This window comes from Pelophylax lessonae (assembly GCF_965119305.1).
Source record: "Pelophylax lessonae genome assembly, chromosome: 5".
Classification (NCBI taxonomy): Eukaryota; Metazoa; Chordata; class Amphibia; order Anura; family Ranidae; genus Pelophylax; species Pelophylax lessonae.
Window position 1 is genome coordinate 17,042,973 of NC_138772.1, and position 16,382 is coordinate 17,059,354.

General features: G+C 43.7%; 1 protein-coding gene across 1 annotated transcript in view; it reads left to right on the plus strand.

The window, feature by feature from the left end:
• OBSCN (obscurin, cytoskeletal calmodulin and titin-interacting RhoGEF) overlaps positions 1-16,382 on the plus strand; it is a 740,285-nt gene that overhangs the window by 436,386 nt on the left and 287,517 nt on the right. The window contains exons 80-81 of the mRNA XM_082257722.1: positions 1,013-1,050; positions 5,438-5,551. Coding sequence (XP_082113848.1) covers positions 1,013-1,050; positions 5,438-5,551 — 152 coding nt within the window. The remainder of the gene's footprint in view (positions 1-1,012; positions 1,051-5,437; positions 5,552-16,382) is intronic.

Genomic DNA, 16,382 nt, shown 5'->3' on the forward strand with positions numbered 1-16,382 from the left:
CGGCGGTCGCGATTGCCGCCGGGCACCCATGATCGCTCCCCGCTGAGATAGGACGGTCGGCTGTTGTAAACACATCTGACCGTTCTTCTCCCTGGAATGATCACAGAGCTCCTGTGATCCTTCCATATAGGATCACAGGTTTCTATGATCATTTCACAAGCCACGCCCCCCACAGTTATAATCACTCCCCTAGGCTCACATTTAACCTCTTGATCACCCCCAGTGTTAACCCCTTCCATGCCAGTGTCATTATTTCAGTGACAGTGCATATTTTTAGCACTGATTACTGTAGTAATGTCACTGGTCCCCCCAAAAGTGTCAAAAGTGTCAGTTAGGGGCCTGATCTGTCTGCTGCAATGTCGCAGTCCCGCTCAAAATCGCAGATCGCCGCCATTACTAGTAAAAAAAAAAAGAACAATTAAAATGACATAAATCTTTCCCGTAGTTTGTAGACGCAATAACTTTTGCGCAAAACAACTAAAATACGTTTATTGGGAATTTTTTTTTTTACCAAAAATATGTAGCAGAAAACAAATTGGCCTAAAATGTTAAAAAATTTTGATTTTTACTTTTTTTTTTTTGGGAATGTTATATAGCAGAATGTGAAAAATATATATTTTTTCATAATTGTCGCTATTATTTTGTTTACAGCGCAAAAAATAAAATTCGCACAGGTGATGAAATACCACCAAAAGAAATCTCTATTTGTGGGAAAGAAAAGGACATCAATTTTATTTGGGTACAGCGTCGCACGACTGTGCAATTGTCCGTTAAAGTAACGCAGTGCTGAATTGCAAAATATGGCCTGGTCATTAAGGGGGAAAATCTTCCGGTCCAGAAGTGGTTAAACAATAATTGTTAGCCAAAACATAGATAGAATAAAAAAGCCACCTTTGCTGCAATCATCATCTTCAATGTAGCGGGATAAATCAAAGAAGCTGATTGTTGCGGCGGTGCCTGTGATCGGGGAATCGTACGCTCGCCTCTCATCCCTGCCTTTTTGTTTCCACAGAGTCATCGGAATCTCGGTGAAGCCCCCAGAAGCAGACGGTATGTAAATAAAATTAGTAAATTGCCGTCATTATTCATGGTAATTTTAGTCATTATAATGAGCAATGTCTCCTTCCTCCGAGATAAAGAGATAATTTTCCACCCCGCCGCATAGTCTCTATGAGTCACATAATACGCTGGACATGTTTGTTTACATCATTTAAATTAATTTCAGGCAACGTGGGAATACAAATCAGTACACTGACATTGCTGCTTAGTAATACTCGGGGTATCTTGTACTGGTTGTCTGTAGCCTCCTGCAGCCAGAATCCAGAGATCTCCTCACATGTTCAGTGGGAGGGTGCTTCCTGAAAGGTGCCCTGTGTATCCCCCTTTCTGTGGCCCTTTGCTTGCTTTTATCCAGCCCTTGGGACATTACTCTGCCCACTGTCAGCAACATTGAGGCATAGTTCCTGCCACTCTATTCCTCTTACTGACACCAACAATAGGGCACTATTCCTCCCAATGACACCAGGATGGGGCAGTATTCCTCCCACCGACACCAACAATGGGGCTCTATTCCTCCCACTGACACCAATGATGGGGCACTATTCCTCCCACTGACACCAATGATGGGGCACTATTCCTCCCACCAACACCAACAATGGGGCACTATTCCTCCCACTGACACCAATGATGGGACACTATTCCTCCCACTGACACCAATGATGGGGCACTATTCCTCCCACTGACACCAATGATGGGGCACTATTCCTCCCACTGACACCAATGATGGGGCACTATTCCTCCCACCAACACCAACAATGGGGCACTATTCCTCCCACTGACACCAATGATGGGACACTATTCCTCCCACTGACACCAATGATGGGGCACTATTCCTCCCATTGACACCAATGATGGGGCACAATTTCTCCCACTGACACCAATCAAAGAGCGCTATTCCTCCCACTGACACCAATGATGGGACACTATTCCTCCCACCAACACCAACAATGGGGCACTATTCCTCCCACTGAGACCAATGATGGGACACTATTCCTCCCACTGACACCAATGATGGGACACTATTCCTCCCACTGACACCAATGATGGGGCACTATTCCTCCCACTGATACCAATGATGGGGCACTATTCCTTCCAATGGATACCAATGATGGGGCACTATTCCTCCCACTCACACCAATGATGGGGCACTATTCTTCCCACTGACACCAATGATGGAGCATGATTCGTCCCATTGACACCTATGATGGGGCACTATTCCTCCCACTGACATCAATGATGGGGCACTATTCCTCCTACTAACACCAATGATTGGGTACTATTTCCTCACAGATACCGATGATGGGGCACTATTCTTCCCACTGACACCAATGATGGAGCATGATTCGTCCCATTGACACCTATGATGGGGCACTATTCCTCTCACTAACACCAATGATTGGGTACTATTCCTCTCACTAACACCAATGATTGGGTACTATTTCCTCACAGATACCAATGATGGGGCACTATTCTTCCCACTGACACCTATGATGGGGCACTATTCCTCCCACTGACACCAATGATGGGGCACTATTTCTCCCACTGACACCAATGATGGGGCAATTTTCCTCCCACTGACACCAATGAAAGGACACTATTCTTTCCGCTGACACCAACAATGGGGCACTTTTCCCTCCACTGACACCAATAAAGTGCAGTCATCCTCCCACCAATAAAAAAAGGATTTTTAATACAGAAATGTTGGCTTAGTGAAAAGTAGTGATCGACTGATATTGTTTTTTCTACCGCCGATACCGATATTTTGGTCATCGGATATCGGTATTGGCCGATATTTTCAGACATTTAAAACTTTTTTTTATTTTTCCTAGGTACTCTGGTGGAGGGATCTGGGGGTCTAAAAGACCCTCCTCTGCACTTAAAGCATTCAAAATGCCAAGTTTGGCTGTTTTGAATGCTGTACGATTTTGAATTCGGCGCTGCCAGTACCCGGAAGTGATGTCATGAAATGACATCACTTCCGGGTACGCGGTGGCACTGAATTCATAGACATGGAGACTCGGTCAGATGGTGGCAGTGTAGATGGAGACCCGGTTGAACGGGAGACCCGGCGAGCCGCGGAAGGCGGCGGGAGGGGGGGACATCCCCTCCTGCTCCTTGGAATGACAGCCGAGCGGCTTCTCAGCTGCGTCGGTTGTCATTACAAGACAGCTGACCGTCGGCTATGGACGCCGGTACCGGGGTGATGCCTCTAGCTGCAGCCATCACTCCGGTGGAGCACTTTCCCTAAATATCGGCAATATCGGTAAATCAAAAGCCGATTCCGATATATCGGAGAAAATCCATATCTGCCCCCGATACATCGGCTTTGCCGATTATCGGTCAATCCCTAGTGAAAAGTCTGTCCATGTACAGTATAGTATGCACTCAATACTTGGTTGGGGCCCCTTTTGCATGAATTACTGCATCAATGTGGCATGGAGGCGATCAGCCTGTGGCACTGCTGAGGTGTTATGGAAGCCCAGGTTGCTTTGAGAGCGGCCTTCAGCTCCTCTGCATTGTTGGGTCTGGTGTCTCTCATCTTCCTCTTGACAATACCGCACAGATTCTCTATGGGGTTTAGGTCAGGTGAGTTTGCTGGCCAATCAAGCACAGTGATATCATGATCACGTGACCAGGTATTGGTAGTTTTGGCAGTGTGGGTGGTGCCAAGTCCTGCTGGAAAATGAAATCAGCGTCTCCATAAAGCTAATCAGCAGAGGGAAGCATAAAGTGCTCTAGAATTTCCTGCTAGAGGGCTGCGCAAACTTTGGACTTGATAAAACACAGTGGACCAACACCAGCAGATGACACGGCTCCCCAAATCATCAATCTGTGGAAAAATGTGCATTTCATTTGGAAATCAAGGTCCCAGAGTCTGGAGGAAGAGTGGAGAGGCACAGAATCCAAGGCGCATGAGGTCCAGTGTGATGTTTCCATATTCAGAGATGATTTTATGAGATGCACCTTTATACCCCAATATAAACGTACAGATCGAACCCCTCCCCACTCTCATAGCTATATAGCACTGTCCCTGTAGGGCTTGCTGAGTGATGACTTCTTCCCAGTTGCTCGTTACTCAATAAACAGATGGTGGCAGTGTAGATGGAGACCCGGTTGAACGGGAGACCCGGCGAGCCGCGGAAGGCGGCGGGAGGGGGGGACATCCCCTCCTGCTCCTTGGAATGACAGCCGAGCGGCTTCTCAGCTGCGTCGGTTGTCATTACAAGACAGCTGACCGTCGGCTATGGACGCCGGTGGAGAGGCACAGAATCCAAGGCGCATGAGGTCCAGTGTGATGTTTCCATATTCAGAGATGATTTTATGAGATGCACCTTTATACCCCAATATAAACGTACAGATCGAACCCCTCCCCACTCTCATAGCTATATAGCACTGTCCCTGTAGGGCTTGCTGAGTGATGACTTCTTCCCAGTTGCTCGTTACTCAATAAACAGTCCAGGGGATTTGGTTTTTTGTATTTATTGTGGAGCTTGGCTGGGAGAAGGGAATAGTTGGATACTCCAACTTGAACTATTCACAGTTGATCAGGACAACTCTCACTTGGCCTCACCAGGTTATTTGTGGAAGCAGACACACTGCTTTAACCATACTGCCACTTGTATGGAAAAATTAAGTCCTCTTTCTCTCTCTAACAGCAGACTTGATGCAACTACATTATCTTCAGGACACTCTCTAGCGTCCCCTTGACTGACACCCGTCCACTGACTCTTCCAGCAGAAGGGATGGCTCTCACAGGACAGGCCCCATGACACAGATCTGTACTCACTGTAGACAGAATCAGATCCTCTCTAGTTCTCTAGTGTCTCCCTTCCAATCAGCTCTGCAGGACATATGGGTTAAGTTCCTCTCTGACTCTAAGGCCCTCAGGTCAACCACCTGAGGCCGCATGGCAGCTTCTACAGAGGAGGGGCAGTCGCACATGAGCCCTTGGCATTTGTACAATATCCCAGCATGTACTGCGCTTTTCTCTGCCAATACTAGGACTGTACTAAATGCCTGTGCAATCATTTGTGAGGTTTCCTCCCACTGTTCAATATGCCTCCCTATTGGACTAGTGTGAAACACTTCAGACAAACTTAGCTGCACCTGAGCACCATGAGCAGACCTCACTAGCAGATCCAGCTCTCTGATAGGCAGAGAGAAATATAAATTTACCTGCGTTCCTTCTGGTAAGCAGAAAAGATTCAAAAACAATATTATCTCTTTTCTAACACCCAGCTAGGAGGGTGCTACAGCTAAAAAACATTTATGGTTGGATTAGTTTTTGAGGAACCGAAGCAAGACACTAGTATTGCCAGCTAGAACCAAGAACAAAGCAGAGGATTCTGGGTAATCCCTCGTTGTCTTGATTCCACAGGTGAAACCAAGCCATCAAAGCCACAAATTTCCCTAACAGACGTTGGAACGGAGGAGTTCTTCCAGAAGCTGACCACACAAATAACGGAAATGGTTTCCGCCAAGATCAGCCAAGGTTTGTCTAATTTACATCATGGTGGGTGGTCCTTCCTGTGGTTTTGGCCTTCCCTGGAATACGCGGATGGACAGGAATATAGAAATATGGCAATCTCATGGCAGACAGCTTCTGTGGTGTAGCTTTAATGTATATTACTATATATATATGGAAGCATGCTTCCTCTCCTGTCTGTGTAATTCCAAGTGTATGTGCTCAGAAATTAGAATATACAGATAAGCAAAGGGTGTGGTTTAATCTGTGTTTTGTTTTTTGTTTTTTTTGTATATGGTCAACAGAATATAATGAGTTTTCTAAAGAAAGTGCAGGATAATCTGTTTACTTTCAGGCTCTCTCTTTCTCCAATAGAAACATCTTCATAGCAGGCAAGGAGGAAGGAGGAGGGGGAGGAATCACGTCTTTGACTCACTCACTTTTGTTTGAATAATGTAGCTTGAGTTATTGGGCTTAGTAAACAATTCATTTTTTTTTTCACCAGAACAGCTAAGAAAAGGCAGGTGAACAGGAGCCTTGAGCGCCATCTGTTGGTTGGAAATAAACAATAAATGCCCAAATGTAGTTTACCTGACAACAAAATAATAAAAAAAAAAGTAAAGTATATCTAAAGGCATAAAATGTTTCTATGGAAGAGCCCTGGGGCCATCATAAAAAAAATTTTGAAAGATTTCTGAGCTTAAATTTTTTTTTCTTTTTTTTACAGAATTCTGAGTTTGAAAGTCTGAATTCTAGGTTTGAAAGTCAGAATTCTGAGATTAAAAGTCAGAATTCTGACTTTGAAAGTCAGAATTCTAAGATTACAAGTTTGGACCATGCTAAAAAAAAATTAAACACAATTCTGAGATTAAAAGTCTGAATTTTTTGAGAATTTCATATAAAAGAATGTGACAAATATTGTAATTTTTTCAAAATTGTCGCTCTTTTTTTGTTTATAGCGCAAAAAAAAATAAAAATCGCACAGGTGATCAAATACCACCAAAAGAAAGCTCTATTTGTGGGAAAAAAAGGACATCAATTTTGTTTTGGTACAGCGTTGCACGACCGCGCAATTGTCCGTTAAAGTAACGCAGTGCCGAATCGCAAAATAGGGCCTGGTCATTGAGCAGCCAAATCCTCCGGGGCTAAAGTGGTTAAAAGAAAAATTTATTTTACAAGCATGCAGGGAGAACAACAAGCAATAGTATTGTTTAAAATAATGGCTCTACTGACTAAGGATTTTCTATTACAATGTATACATTCTGAAGTGGGTGGCACCTAGCTAACTAAATTCTTTTGAAGTCCCATTTGAGTCTTTGGTGACATTCTTTGATATGCGGATGGTCATTCACATAGACGTGTCCCTTCCAAGGTTCATTAGTTGAACAGATCTTCAAAGACTTGAGATAGCAATCTTGCAAATGAAGGGCTGGGCAACTGGTGTGAAACTGGTGGTCTCAGACACAAGAAATGCAAGATATTAGACAATCTGCTTCATTACAAATATATTTTATATAAAATATATATTTTGTTTATCACTAAAATGGCTTTTCCCTTTTCCCCATCACAACCAACTCCAAAGATCCAAAACCCTAGCCAGATATCAAGAACAAAGTTTAAAAATACGCATGCGTATATCTTCACTCCAAAGTGGCTTGTGAAAAAGTAAATAAAGTATTTACATATTTAAAAATTAAAAAAAAAAAACCTTCCAAAAAATTACAAATTCCTTTTTAATATACTGCACTTGTATATACAATAAGAGTATTGTGGGCAGACAGTAAGATGATTCACCTCTCTGCCGAACAAAAACGTATTTTCCTGACAGACTCCATGGCAGCATACGTTCGGGTAGGCCCCGCCTCCTCTCCTACCTCATAGGACCCCACTCCCATAAATCTTTGCTCCCTTTCAGCATCAGTGTTCTTTTTTCGTCCTCCTCATTCATACATGTGATGTTCCTACTAAATACGGTCCTATATACACGGAAGCAGGATTGGGTCTTGGAGCCTCCGCTAAGCCCTGGCTATTAGCAGGGTATGGAGGGGGCAATAGAAGAGACCCTTTGCAGGGAGCTCTGTGGTCTGGCCGAGAGAGCCCTGCTGCGGTGGGTGGCCCATCTTTGCCCGAAGATTCAGCTGGTGGTGCGTCTCTGGACCCGTCTCTGCTCCGGGCAGGGTGGTAAGCCCTGTTATGGGACCATTTTCTATCTTAATTATGTGTTTTACTTCCTGGTCATGTACTATTTGCTTTCCTTCCCCTGTCAGGCATTGTTTTATTTCATCTCATAGTTTTGTAGCAATCCTCATACTGTAGGTGTGTTTTGTAGCTTTCCCCTTTTGTTTAGTCGCCAGGAAATGTTCAGTTTTACCTTATCCCTCCGGTATCGGCAGCGGCCGCCATCCTGGCCGCGTCTTCCGGGTTGCGCCGTCGTCTGCGCATGCGCAGTAGCTGCCGGCGGGGTTGGGATGGTGCGCGTGCGCGGGATGACGCGTGACGTCACTCGCGCATGCGCAGTGCCGCTCACGGACCGCAGAGCGGTCTATTTAAACAGCAATAGTGTCAGAAACTGGTGGGACGGTCGGTTGGTGTTATAGCCTCCCCCAGTTTCTGGCTTGTCATTGTAGGTAAGTGGCCATACTTATAATGATTTTTTAATCATGTTGTCTGCTAGGATTCTATAGCCAATAGCCTGCCTTTCTTTTACATGCTAGCTGATAGAGCCCTGTCTGTTGAAGAGTATGGATACTTCTCCGCCCCCTAGTGGCCAGCCCGCTCATACAAGGTATGTGCTGGGCAATTTTTGGGGATAGGGAAACTACAGGTTCCTTTAGCTGATGTCTTTTCCCTGTCCTATATGTCTGTCTCCAGCTCTTCTAGGTCTGACCAGCAGCCTCATGCACGCACTGAAGACAGACATTCTAAGTCGCACCACCGGCGCTCCTCGTCTAGGTCCAGACGCAGCTCTCCCCACGATAAGGGACGCAGTGGTCAGTCATCTTCCAAGCATCATGGCCACTCAGAGCGTCCACATGGGAAGAAGTGCTGGGGGTGTAGTACCCTAATAACAGATGGATCCTCTTTGTGTAAACCCTGCTATGCCCAAGCTACGGGTGAACGAGAAAAGTCGGACCAACATATCGAGGAAGTTGTGCGTAGAGTCCTGAAAGACTCTCTTGCTGAGCTACACAGACCAAGTACTGCTGCGGGACCATCCCGCTCTCCTGAAAGAGATTTTTTATTTCAGGATCCGTCTGATTCTCCTCAACCCAACCATCCTTCCATTCTTCCTTCGGATTCTGAATCTGATTCGGATGACTCCGGTACTGGGTTTGAGTTCAACCTTGTCTCTCCTTTAGTCAAGGCAGTGAGAGAGGCCCTTGAATGGGAAGATCCGGCTGTTTCCTCCCCGAAGCAGAAAAAATTCTTTAAACAGTTGTGCAAAGAGCGTTTGAACTTTCCCTTTTTAGGGGAACTGGGAGATATAATTTCTGAAGAGTGGAGCAAGGTGGAGAAGAAAAATTCCTTGACCACAAAAATGGCAAAACTGTACCCGTTCAAACAGGAGGAGGTAAAACACCTCGAGTCCCCTCCTTTGGTGGATGCAGCGGTGATGCGACTAGTTAAGCATGTCACTCTTCCATTGGAGGATACGGTATCTTTTAGAGATCCTTTGGATAGAAGGATTGACGCCGATCTCAAACGGGCGTATCTTTCAGCTGGTATGGCCTGCAAACCAGCATTGGCTCTGGCTACAATTTCGAAGGCCATGGAAGTTTGGATCAACGCACTGGATGACACTCTTAGAGGTATCTCGGAGGAAACTCTTCAACGTTCTCCGATACAGGAGTTGAAGATGGCTGCGGGCTTCTTGGGGGAGGCGTCTATAGACACCATTCGCCTCTTGGCCCGAGTTATGCTGTCTTCGGTTACGGCTAAACGAGCTCTTTGGCTTCGTTCTTGGGTAGCCGACGCTGCATCAAAACAGGCGTGGTGCCGGATTCCCTTTGAGGGTTCTTCCCTCTTTGGGAATAAATTGGATGCAGCTATAACTCGGGCCACGGGTGGAAAATCTGGGTTCCTCCCTCAGGATAAACGCCCAGGCGCTCAGAAGCGCTCTTTCCCGAGAAGACAAACTACCAGTCGTGCCAGGGAAGCACGCAGCTACAGACCAGGAAAGTCCTACGGAAGAGGCTGGAAGTCAAGGCAGTCCACCTTTCAGAAAGGCTCTAAAGGCTCTTCGTCTGGTGACCGGGAGGCCACCAAATCCTTTTGAGGTTGGGCCCGTCCAGGCCGTCCCGGTAGGGGCCAGGTTGCTCCAATTTCGGGAGGTCTGGGCGGCCTCGATCCAGGATCCCTGGGTGTTAAACATCGTGTCCCAGGGACATTCGTGGGCGTTCGACAAGGTTCCCAAACCCAGGTTTGTCGCAACATTACTTCCCCCTTCGGCAGAGAAAAAGGAGGTTCTTCTCGCCTATGTGGACACTCTACTGGCTCAGCGAGCTGTTGTGCCAGTTCCCGATGCAGAACGAGGTCTAGGAGTCTATTCACCTCTATTCCTCGTCCAGAAGAAAAACGGCACCTGGCGCCCGGTAATAGACCTTACATATCTCAACAGGTCTATACATCAAGAAAGATTCAAAATGGAGTCCCTAGTCACAATACAACACTCAATTCTCCCAGGAGATTGGTTGGCATCGATCGATCTAAAAGACGCATACTTCCACGTTCCTGTGGCAAGAGAGTATCATCAGTTCCTCCGGTTTGCTGTAGGTCCTGCCCACATGCAATTTACGTGTCTTCCCTTCGGGCTCTCAACTTCGCCTCGCACGTTCTCCAAGACCTTGCTGGCAGTTGTGGCCTTCATCAGGACCAAAGGAGTCAGATTGCATCATTATCTGGACGATCTCCTCCTTCTGTCTCAAGACAGACGTCAGTTAATCTTGCATCTGGACCTAGTGATCTCTACACTTCAGGGATTCGGTTGGATTCTGAATCTAGAAAAGAGCCATCTGGTGCCTACGCAGTCGCTGGTGTTTCTCGGGGCACTGTTCAACACGGTGAAGTGCACCATTTCCCTGCCAGAGGAGAAAATTCCTGTAGTCCAGAGCAGGGTGTCTCACGCTCTCGCTGCCTCTCGTCTCACTGCTCGTCAGTGTCTAAAGGTAGTAGGGACGCTTGTAGCCACCTCGCCTATGGTGAAGTGGGCTATGTGGAAGCTGAGACCCTTCCAGAAGGGGTTTCTCCAACAGTGGACGACGGAGAATTTGTCACAGGTTATTCACCTGACTCCATTCATGAAGGGATGCCTTCCCTGGTGGTTACGCCGTACAAATCTGACCAACTGCCACTCAATCGCTCCGATTTCCTGGATAACGATAACCTCCGATGCCAGCAATACCGGTTGGGGAGCCCACTGTCTGACCGAAGTGGCACAAGGCAGATGGAACTTCCCAGGTCACGGAGTAGTGTCCAACGTTCTAGAACTTCGAGCCGCCCTCAAAGCACTCCAGGCTTTTCACCATCTAACACAGGGGGCTTCAGTGCTGTTAAGGATGGACAACACCACGGAAGTGGCTTATGTCAAGAGGCAAGGAGGAACACGCAGCATGTCTCTTCTCCAAGAAACAGAGCCGATCATGACATGGGCCCAGCATCATCTGGCCAATCTTTCAGCGGTCTTTGTTCCAGGAGTGTTGAATGTGGAAGCAGACTTCCTATCCCGTTTCCATCTAGACAACAACGAGTGGTCCCTCCATCAGGAGGTATTCGACTGGGTCCTGTCCCTGGGGATTTCGCCAGAGGTGGATCTGTTTGCGAGTCCACGCAACAAGAAACTTCGGAAGTACTACACGAGGTTCAGAGATCCTCGAGCCTTCGGAGTGGATGCCCTCACGGACAGATGGAACTTCCAGTCTGCTTATGCTTTTCCACCAGTACCAATAGTACTCCAATTCCTGCGGAGATTGAAGATGGAGGAAGTAGAGATTGTAGCAATAATCCCCTTCTGGCCCAACAGGCCATGGTTTCCCTTGCTGACCCTTCTCAGCTTCAGGGATCCAATCCCTCTACCTATCAGGCCGGACCTTCTATCTCAGGGTCCTACTCTGCACCCATGCCCTGCACGTCTGCACCTCAGGGCTTGGTTCTTGAGAGGGGGAGGTTGGAAGCTCTCGGATGTCCAGAAGAGGTGATTCCGACTCTCTTGAGTTCAAGAAGACCTAGCACCAACAGGGTATATGAGAGGATATGGGCCAGGTTCATGAGTCATCAGGCCCAGAGGTCAGGTCCAGTAGATACACCTACTATTCAGCAGATTCTAAGTTTTTTGCAATCTGGTCTGGATCTGCCCCTCTCAGTCAGTTCTCTCCGGGTGCAAGTTTCCGCCATTTCAGCCTTCACCGGAATTCAGTGGGCAAGCCATCACCTGATTCAGCAATTCTTTAAGGGCGCAGTCAGGCTCAGGCCTCAGAGAAAGCCGAGATTCCCAAAATTGGACCTTCCATTAGTTTTGGACTTTTTTTCTTCAAAGGAAGTCGCTTCCATGTCAGTCAAGGAGCTTACATTGAAGACAGCATTTTTGGTGGCCATTACCTCCGCTAAGAGGGTTTCTGAGATACACAATTTAGGTTACAAAGAGCCTTTTTTGACCTTCTTTCAAGACAGAGTAGTCCTAATCCCTATGCTGGGGTCAAATCCAAAAGTGACCTCTGTCTTCCATGAGAATGCTGAGATAGTTCTTCCCACCTTCAGAACTAATGAGGAATCTCCAGTCCATCCTTTAGATGTGGGTAATACTCTAAGTCAATATTTAGAAGCCACATCATCCTTCCGCCAATCGGATTTCCTTTTCGTTCTTCTCCATGGCAAAAAGAAGGGTATGCGTGCATCTTCCAGAGCAGTGGCTGCGTGGATTGTCCAGGCTATCCAATGGGCGTATAGAGCAAAGGGCTTGGCTCCTCCAGAGGCGGTTACAGCTCACTCTACAAGAAGCGTTGCTACGTCTTGGGCAGCTTCCAAACACGTCGCGCCCGACGTGATCTGCAAGGCAGCATCCTGGTCGTCTGTCAATACTTTCCTTTCCCATTATTGTATTGAACCTGCTGCCTTATCTTCCGTTAATTTTGGCGTTCAAGTCTTGTCTGTTGACAGTGCCAATTAAAGTTTTTTTTTGTTCAGCATCTTCCCACCCGGGAGTGTATAGCGAGTTATTTCCCGAACGTATGCTGCCATGGAGTCTGTCAGGAAAATGGAAAATTGTTATCAAATACTTACCGTAATTTTCCTTTCCTGATGGACTCCATGGCAGCAGGAGTCCCCTCCCAATTCCTGAGTAGGCTAGTTACAGAACACTGATGCTGAAAGGGAGCAAAGATTTATGGGAGTGGGGTCCTATGAGGTAGGAGAGGAGGCGGGGCCTACCCGAACGTATGCTGCCATGGAGTCCATCAGGAAAGGAAAATTACGGTAAGTATTTGATAACAATTTTCCATTTTCCTGCTCTTTTTTAAATTAAAATATTTTATTGTTTTTCAACACATTACAGATCAAATATAGACATACATCCCTCTCAGATAATCTAAACAATGAACACCTTTCCACATTTTTCACCCCCCCCCCCCCTAAAAAAAAAAAAAAAAGAAAAAAAAAAAAAGCCCCAATTCCCCTTTATATATAGTAAGTGTTTTGCCACACAATCAAAATCATTCAAAAGTGCAATATTTCAAAAATAATCCAAGTGTATCTCAAATCATAAAAAAGTGCTTAAAAATAATATTGTTCATATATTATCTACCATACCAAAAAAAAAAATTCTATATAGATATAGAATATATTTGTGAGTCACCTTCCGTGTTATATGTAAATTCAAGAATATATTGTTTGAGGAATATTCAATGTTTCAATAATTAATTATATAATAATAAATTGTGAATAAAGTGGATACCCGGAAGAAGAAAAAAAATAAATATTTGTGAATCACCTTCCGTGTTATAAGTAAATTCAAGAATATATTGTTTCAGGAATATTCAATGTTCCAATAATTAATTATATAATAATAAATTGTGAATCAAGTGAATTCCCCCCCAAAAAAATTATATATATAAATATTAAATATATTAGTGAATCACCTTCCGTGTTGTGAGCAATTTTAAAAATAAAATGTTTAAGGAATATCCAATGTTCCAATAATTAATTATATAATAATAAATTGTGAATAAAGTGGATACCAGGAAGAAGAAAAAAAAAAATATTTGTGAATCACCTTCCGTGTTATAAGTAAATTCAAGAATGGATTGATTGAGGAATATCCAATATTACAATAATTAATTATATAATACTAAATTGTGACTCAAGTAAATTCCCAAAAAAATAAATAAAAATTATATATATAAATATAAAATATATTAGTGAATCACCTTCCGTTTTGTGAGCAATTTCAAAAATAAAAAGTTTAAGGAATATCCAATGTTCCGATAATTAATTATATAATAAATATTGTGAGTAAAGTGGATTCCCAAAAAAAAAAAAAAAAAGTGGGGGGGGAGGGAGAGGCAAAAAAAGAGAAAGAAAGAAAGAATAGAAACATGAATCTCTTAATCGTAAAGGCATCTGAGAGGGCGAATGGGTACCAACGATGGGACCCACGGTAAAAAAAAAAAAAAAAACTTCCAAAAAATTACAAATTCCTTTTTAATATAATGCACTTGTATATACAATAAGAGTATTGTGGGCAGACAGTAAGATGATTCACCTCTCTGCCGAACAAAAACGTATTTTCCTGCTCTTTTTTAAATTAAAATATTTTATTGTTTTTCACCACATTACAGATCAAATATAGACATACATCCCTCTTAGATAATCTAAACAATGTACATCTTTCCACATTTTTAACCCCCCCCCCCCCCAAAAAAAAAAAAAGCCCCAATTCCCCTTTATATATAGTAAGTGTTTTGCCACACAATCAAAAACATTCAAAAGTGCAATATTTCAAAAATAATCCAAGTGTATCTCAAATCATAAAAAAGTACTTAAAAATAATATTGTTCATATATTATCTACTATACCAAAAACAAAAAAATAGAATATATTTGTGAGTCACCTTTCGTGTTATAAGTAAATTCAAGAATATATTGTTTCATGAATATTCAATGTTCCAATAATTAATTATATAATAATAAATTGTGAATAAAGTGGATACCAGGAAGAAGAAGAAGAAAAAAATATTTGTGAATCACCTTCCGTGTTATAAGTAAATTCAAGAATGGATTGCTTGAGGAATATCCAATATTCCAATAATTAATTATATAATAATAAATTGGGAATAAAGTGGATACCCGGAAGAAGAAAAAAAAAAATATTTGTGAATCACCTTCCGTGTTATAAGTAAATTCAAGAATGGATTGCTTGAGGAATATCCAATATTACAATAATTAATTATATAATACTAAATTGTGAGGAATATCCAATATTGCAAAAATTAATTATATAATACTAAATTGTGAATCAAGAGAATTCCCCCCCAAAAAAAAATAAATAAATATATATATATATATATATATATATATATATATATATATATATATATATATATATATATATATATATAAAAATATTAAATATATTAGTGAATCACCTTCCGTTTTGTGAGCAATTTCAAAAATAAAAAGTTTAAGGAATATCCAATGTTCCGATAATTAATTATATAATAAATATTGTGAGTAAAGTGGATTCCCAAAAAAAAAAAAAAAGGGGGGGGGGAAGGGAGAGGCAAAAAAAGAGAAAGAAAAAAAGAATAGAAACATGAATCTCTTAATCGTAAAGGCATCTGAGAGGGCGAATGGGTACCAACGATGGGACCCACGGTAAAAAAAAAAAAAAAACCTTCCAAAAAATTACAAATTCCTTTTTAATATACTGTACTTGTATATACAATAAGAGTATTGTGGGTAGACAGTAATATGATTCACCTCTGTGCCGAACAAAAACGTATTTTCCTGCTCCTTATATATATGTTGCGCTGTTTATATCCAGGAGGAAAGTCATCATTGACTCAGAATGTGAGAAATGCCAAATATTGCGCACGTGTTTGCGTCACGCCTTGTATCAGTGTAGCGGTTATTAGTACGGATACATAGACAGGAGAGGGAGCGCGTTGGCGGTTGAGCCTGTGACAGCGTGATACATTATATATTCGTAATTTAAACGCTGCAAGGTTTACCTGGAGGTTATCAGTATTCGGAGATTGGGAGAAGATTGTACTGAGGGAGACGGAGATCTTTACTCCGTGTTCACGCTGAGAGGGAACATTAGTCAGCGCTCGGTACTCAATATGTACATATATTTACATTCTCCATCAGATTCCCTTCCTGTAACTGACAATTCTCTCCGATAAGATCATTTTCTGTACTAGAGCAAAGTTTTTTCAAAGTAACCGAACTTGAGAACAAAAATGTAATATATTGCAGCAAGCCAGTCCTTAGATGTGGTGGCTGCATTCGTTTTCTTTTTGAACCATTAGCCCACCGCAGGGGTGTATTTTGGTTTTGTGCTGCCCTAGGCAAGACTAAAATTGGGCGCCCCCCCCCCCCCCCCCCCCCATGTAAATCTGCCCCACTCCTTTTTTAACGGATGTGACTCCCTCCAAAATTGAAGGGCTACAAGTCCCAGCATCAACCTCTGAGATCTCACGAGGGGGGGGGGGGGGTGAGGGGGTGGGAGAGAGAGAAGGGGGTGGGAGAGGGGGGGTGATAGAGAGAGAGGTGGGGGATGAAAGAGGGAGGGGGTAAGAGAAAGAGAGAGAGGGGGGGGGATCAGAGAGTGAGATGATGAGAGGGGGGTGGGAGAGAGGGGGATGAGA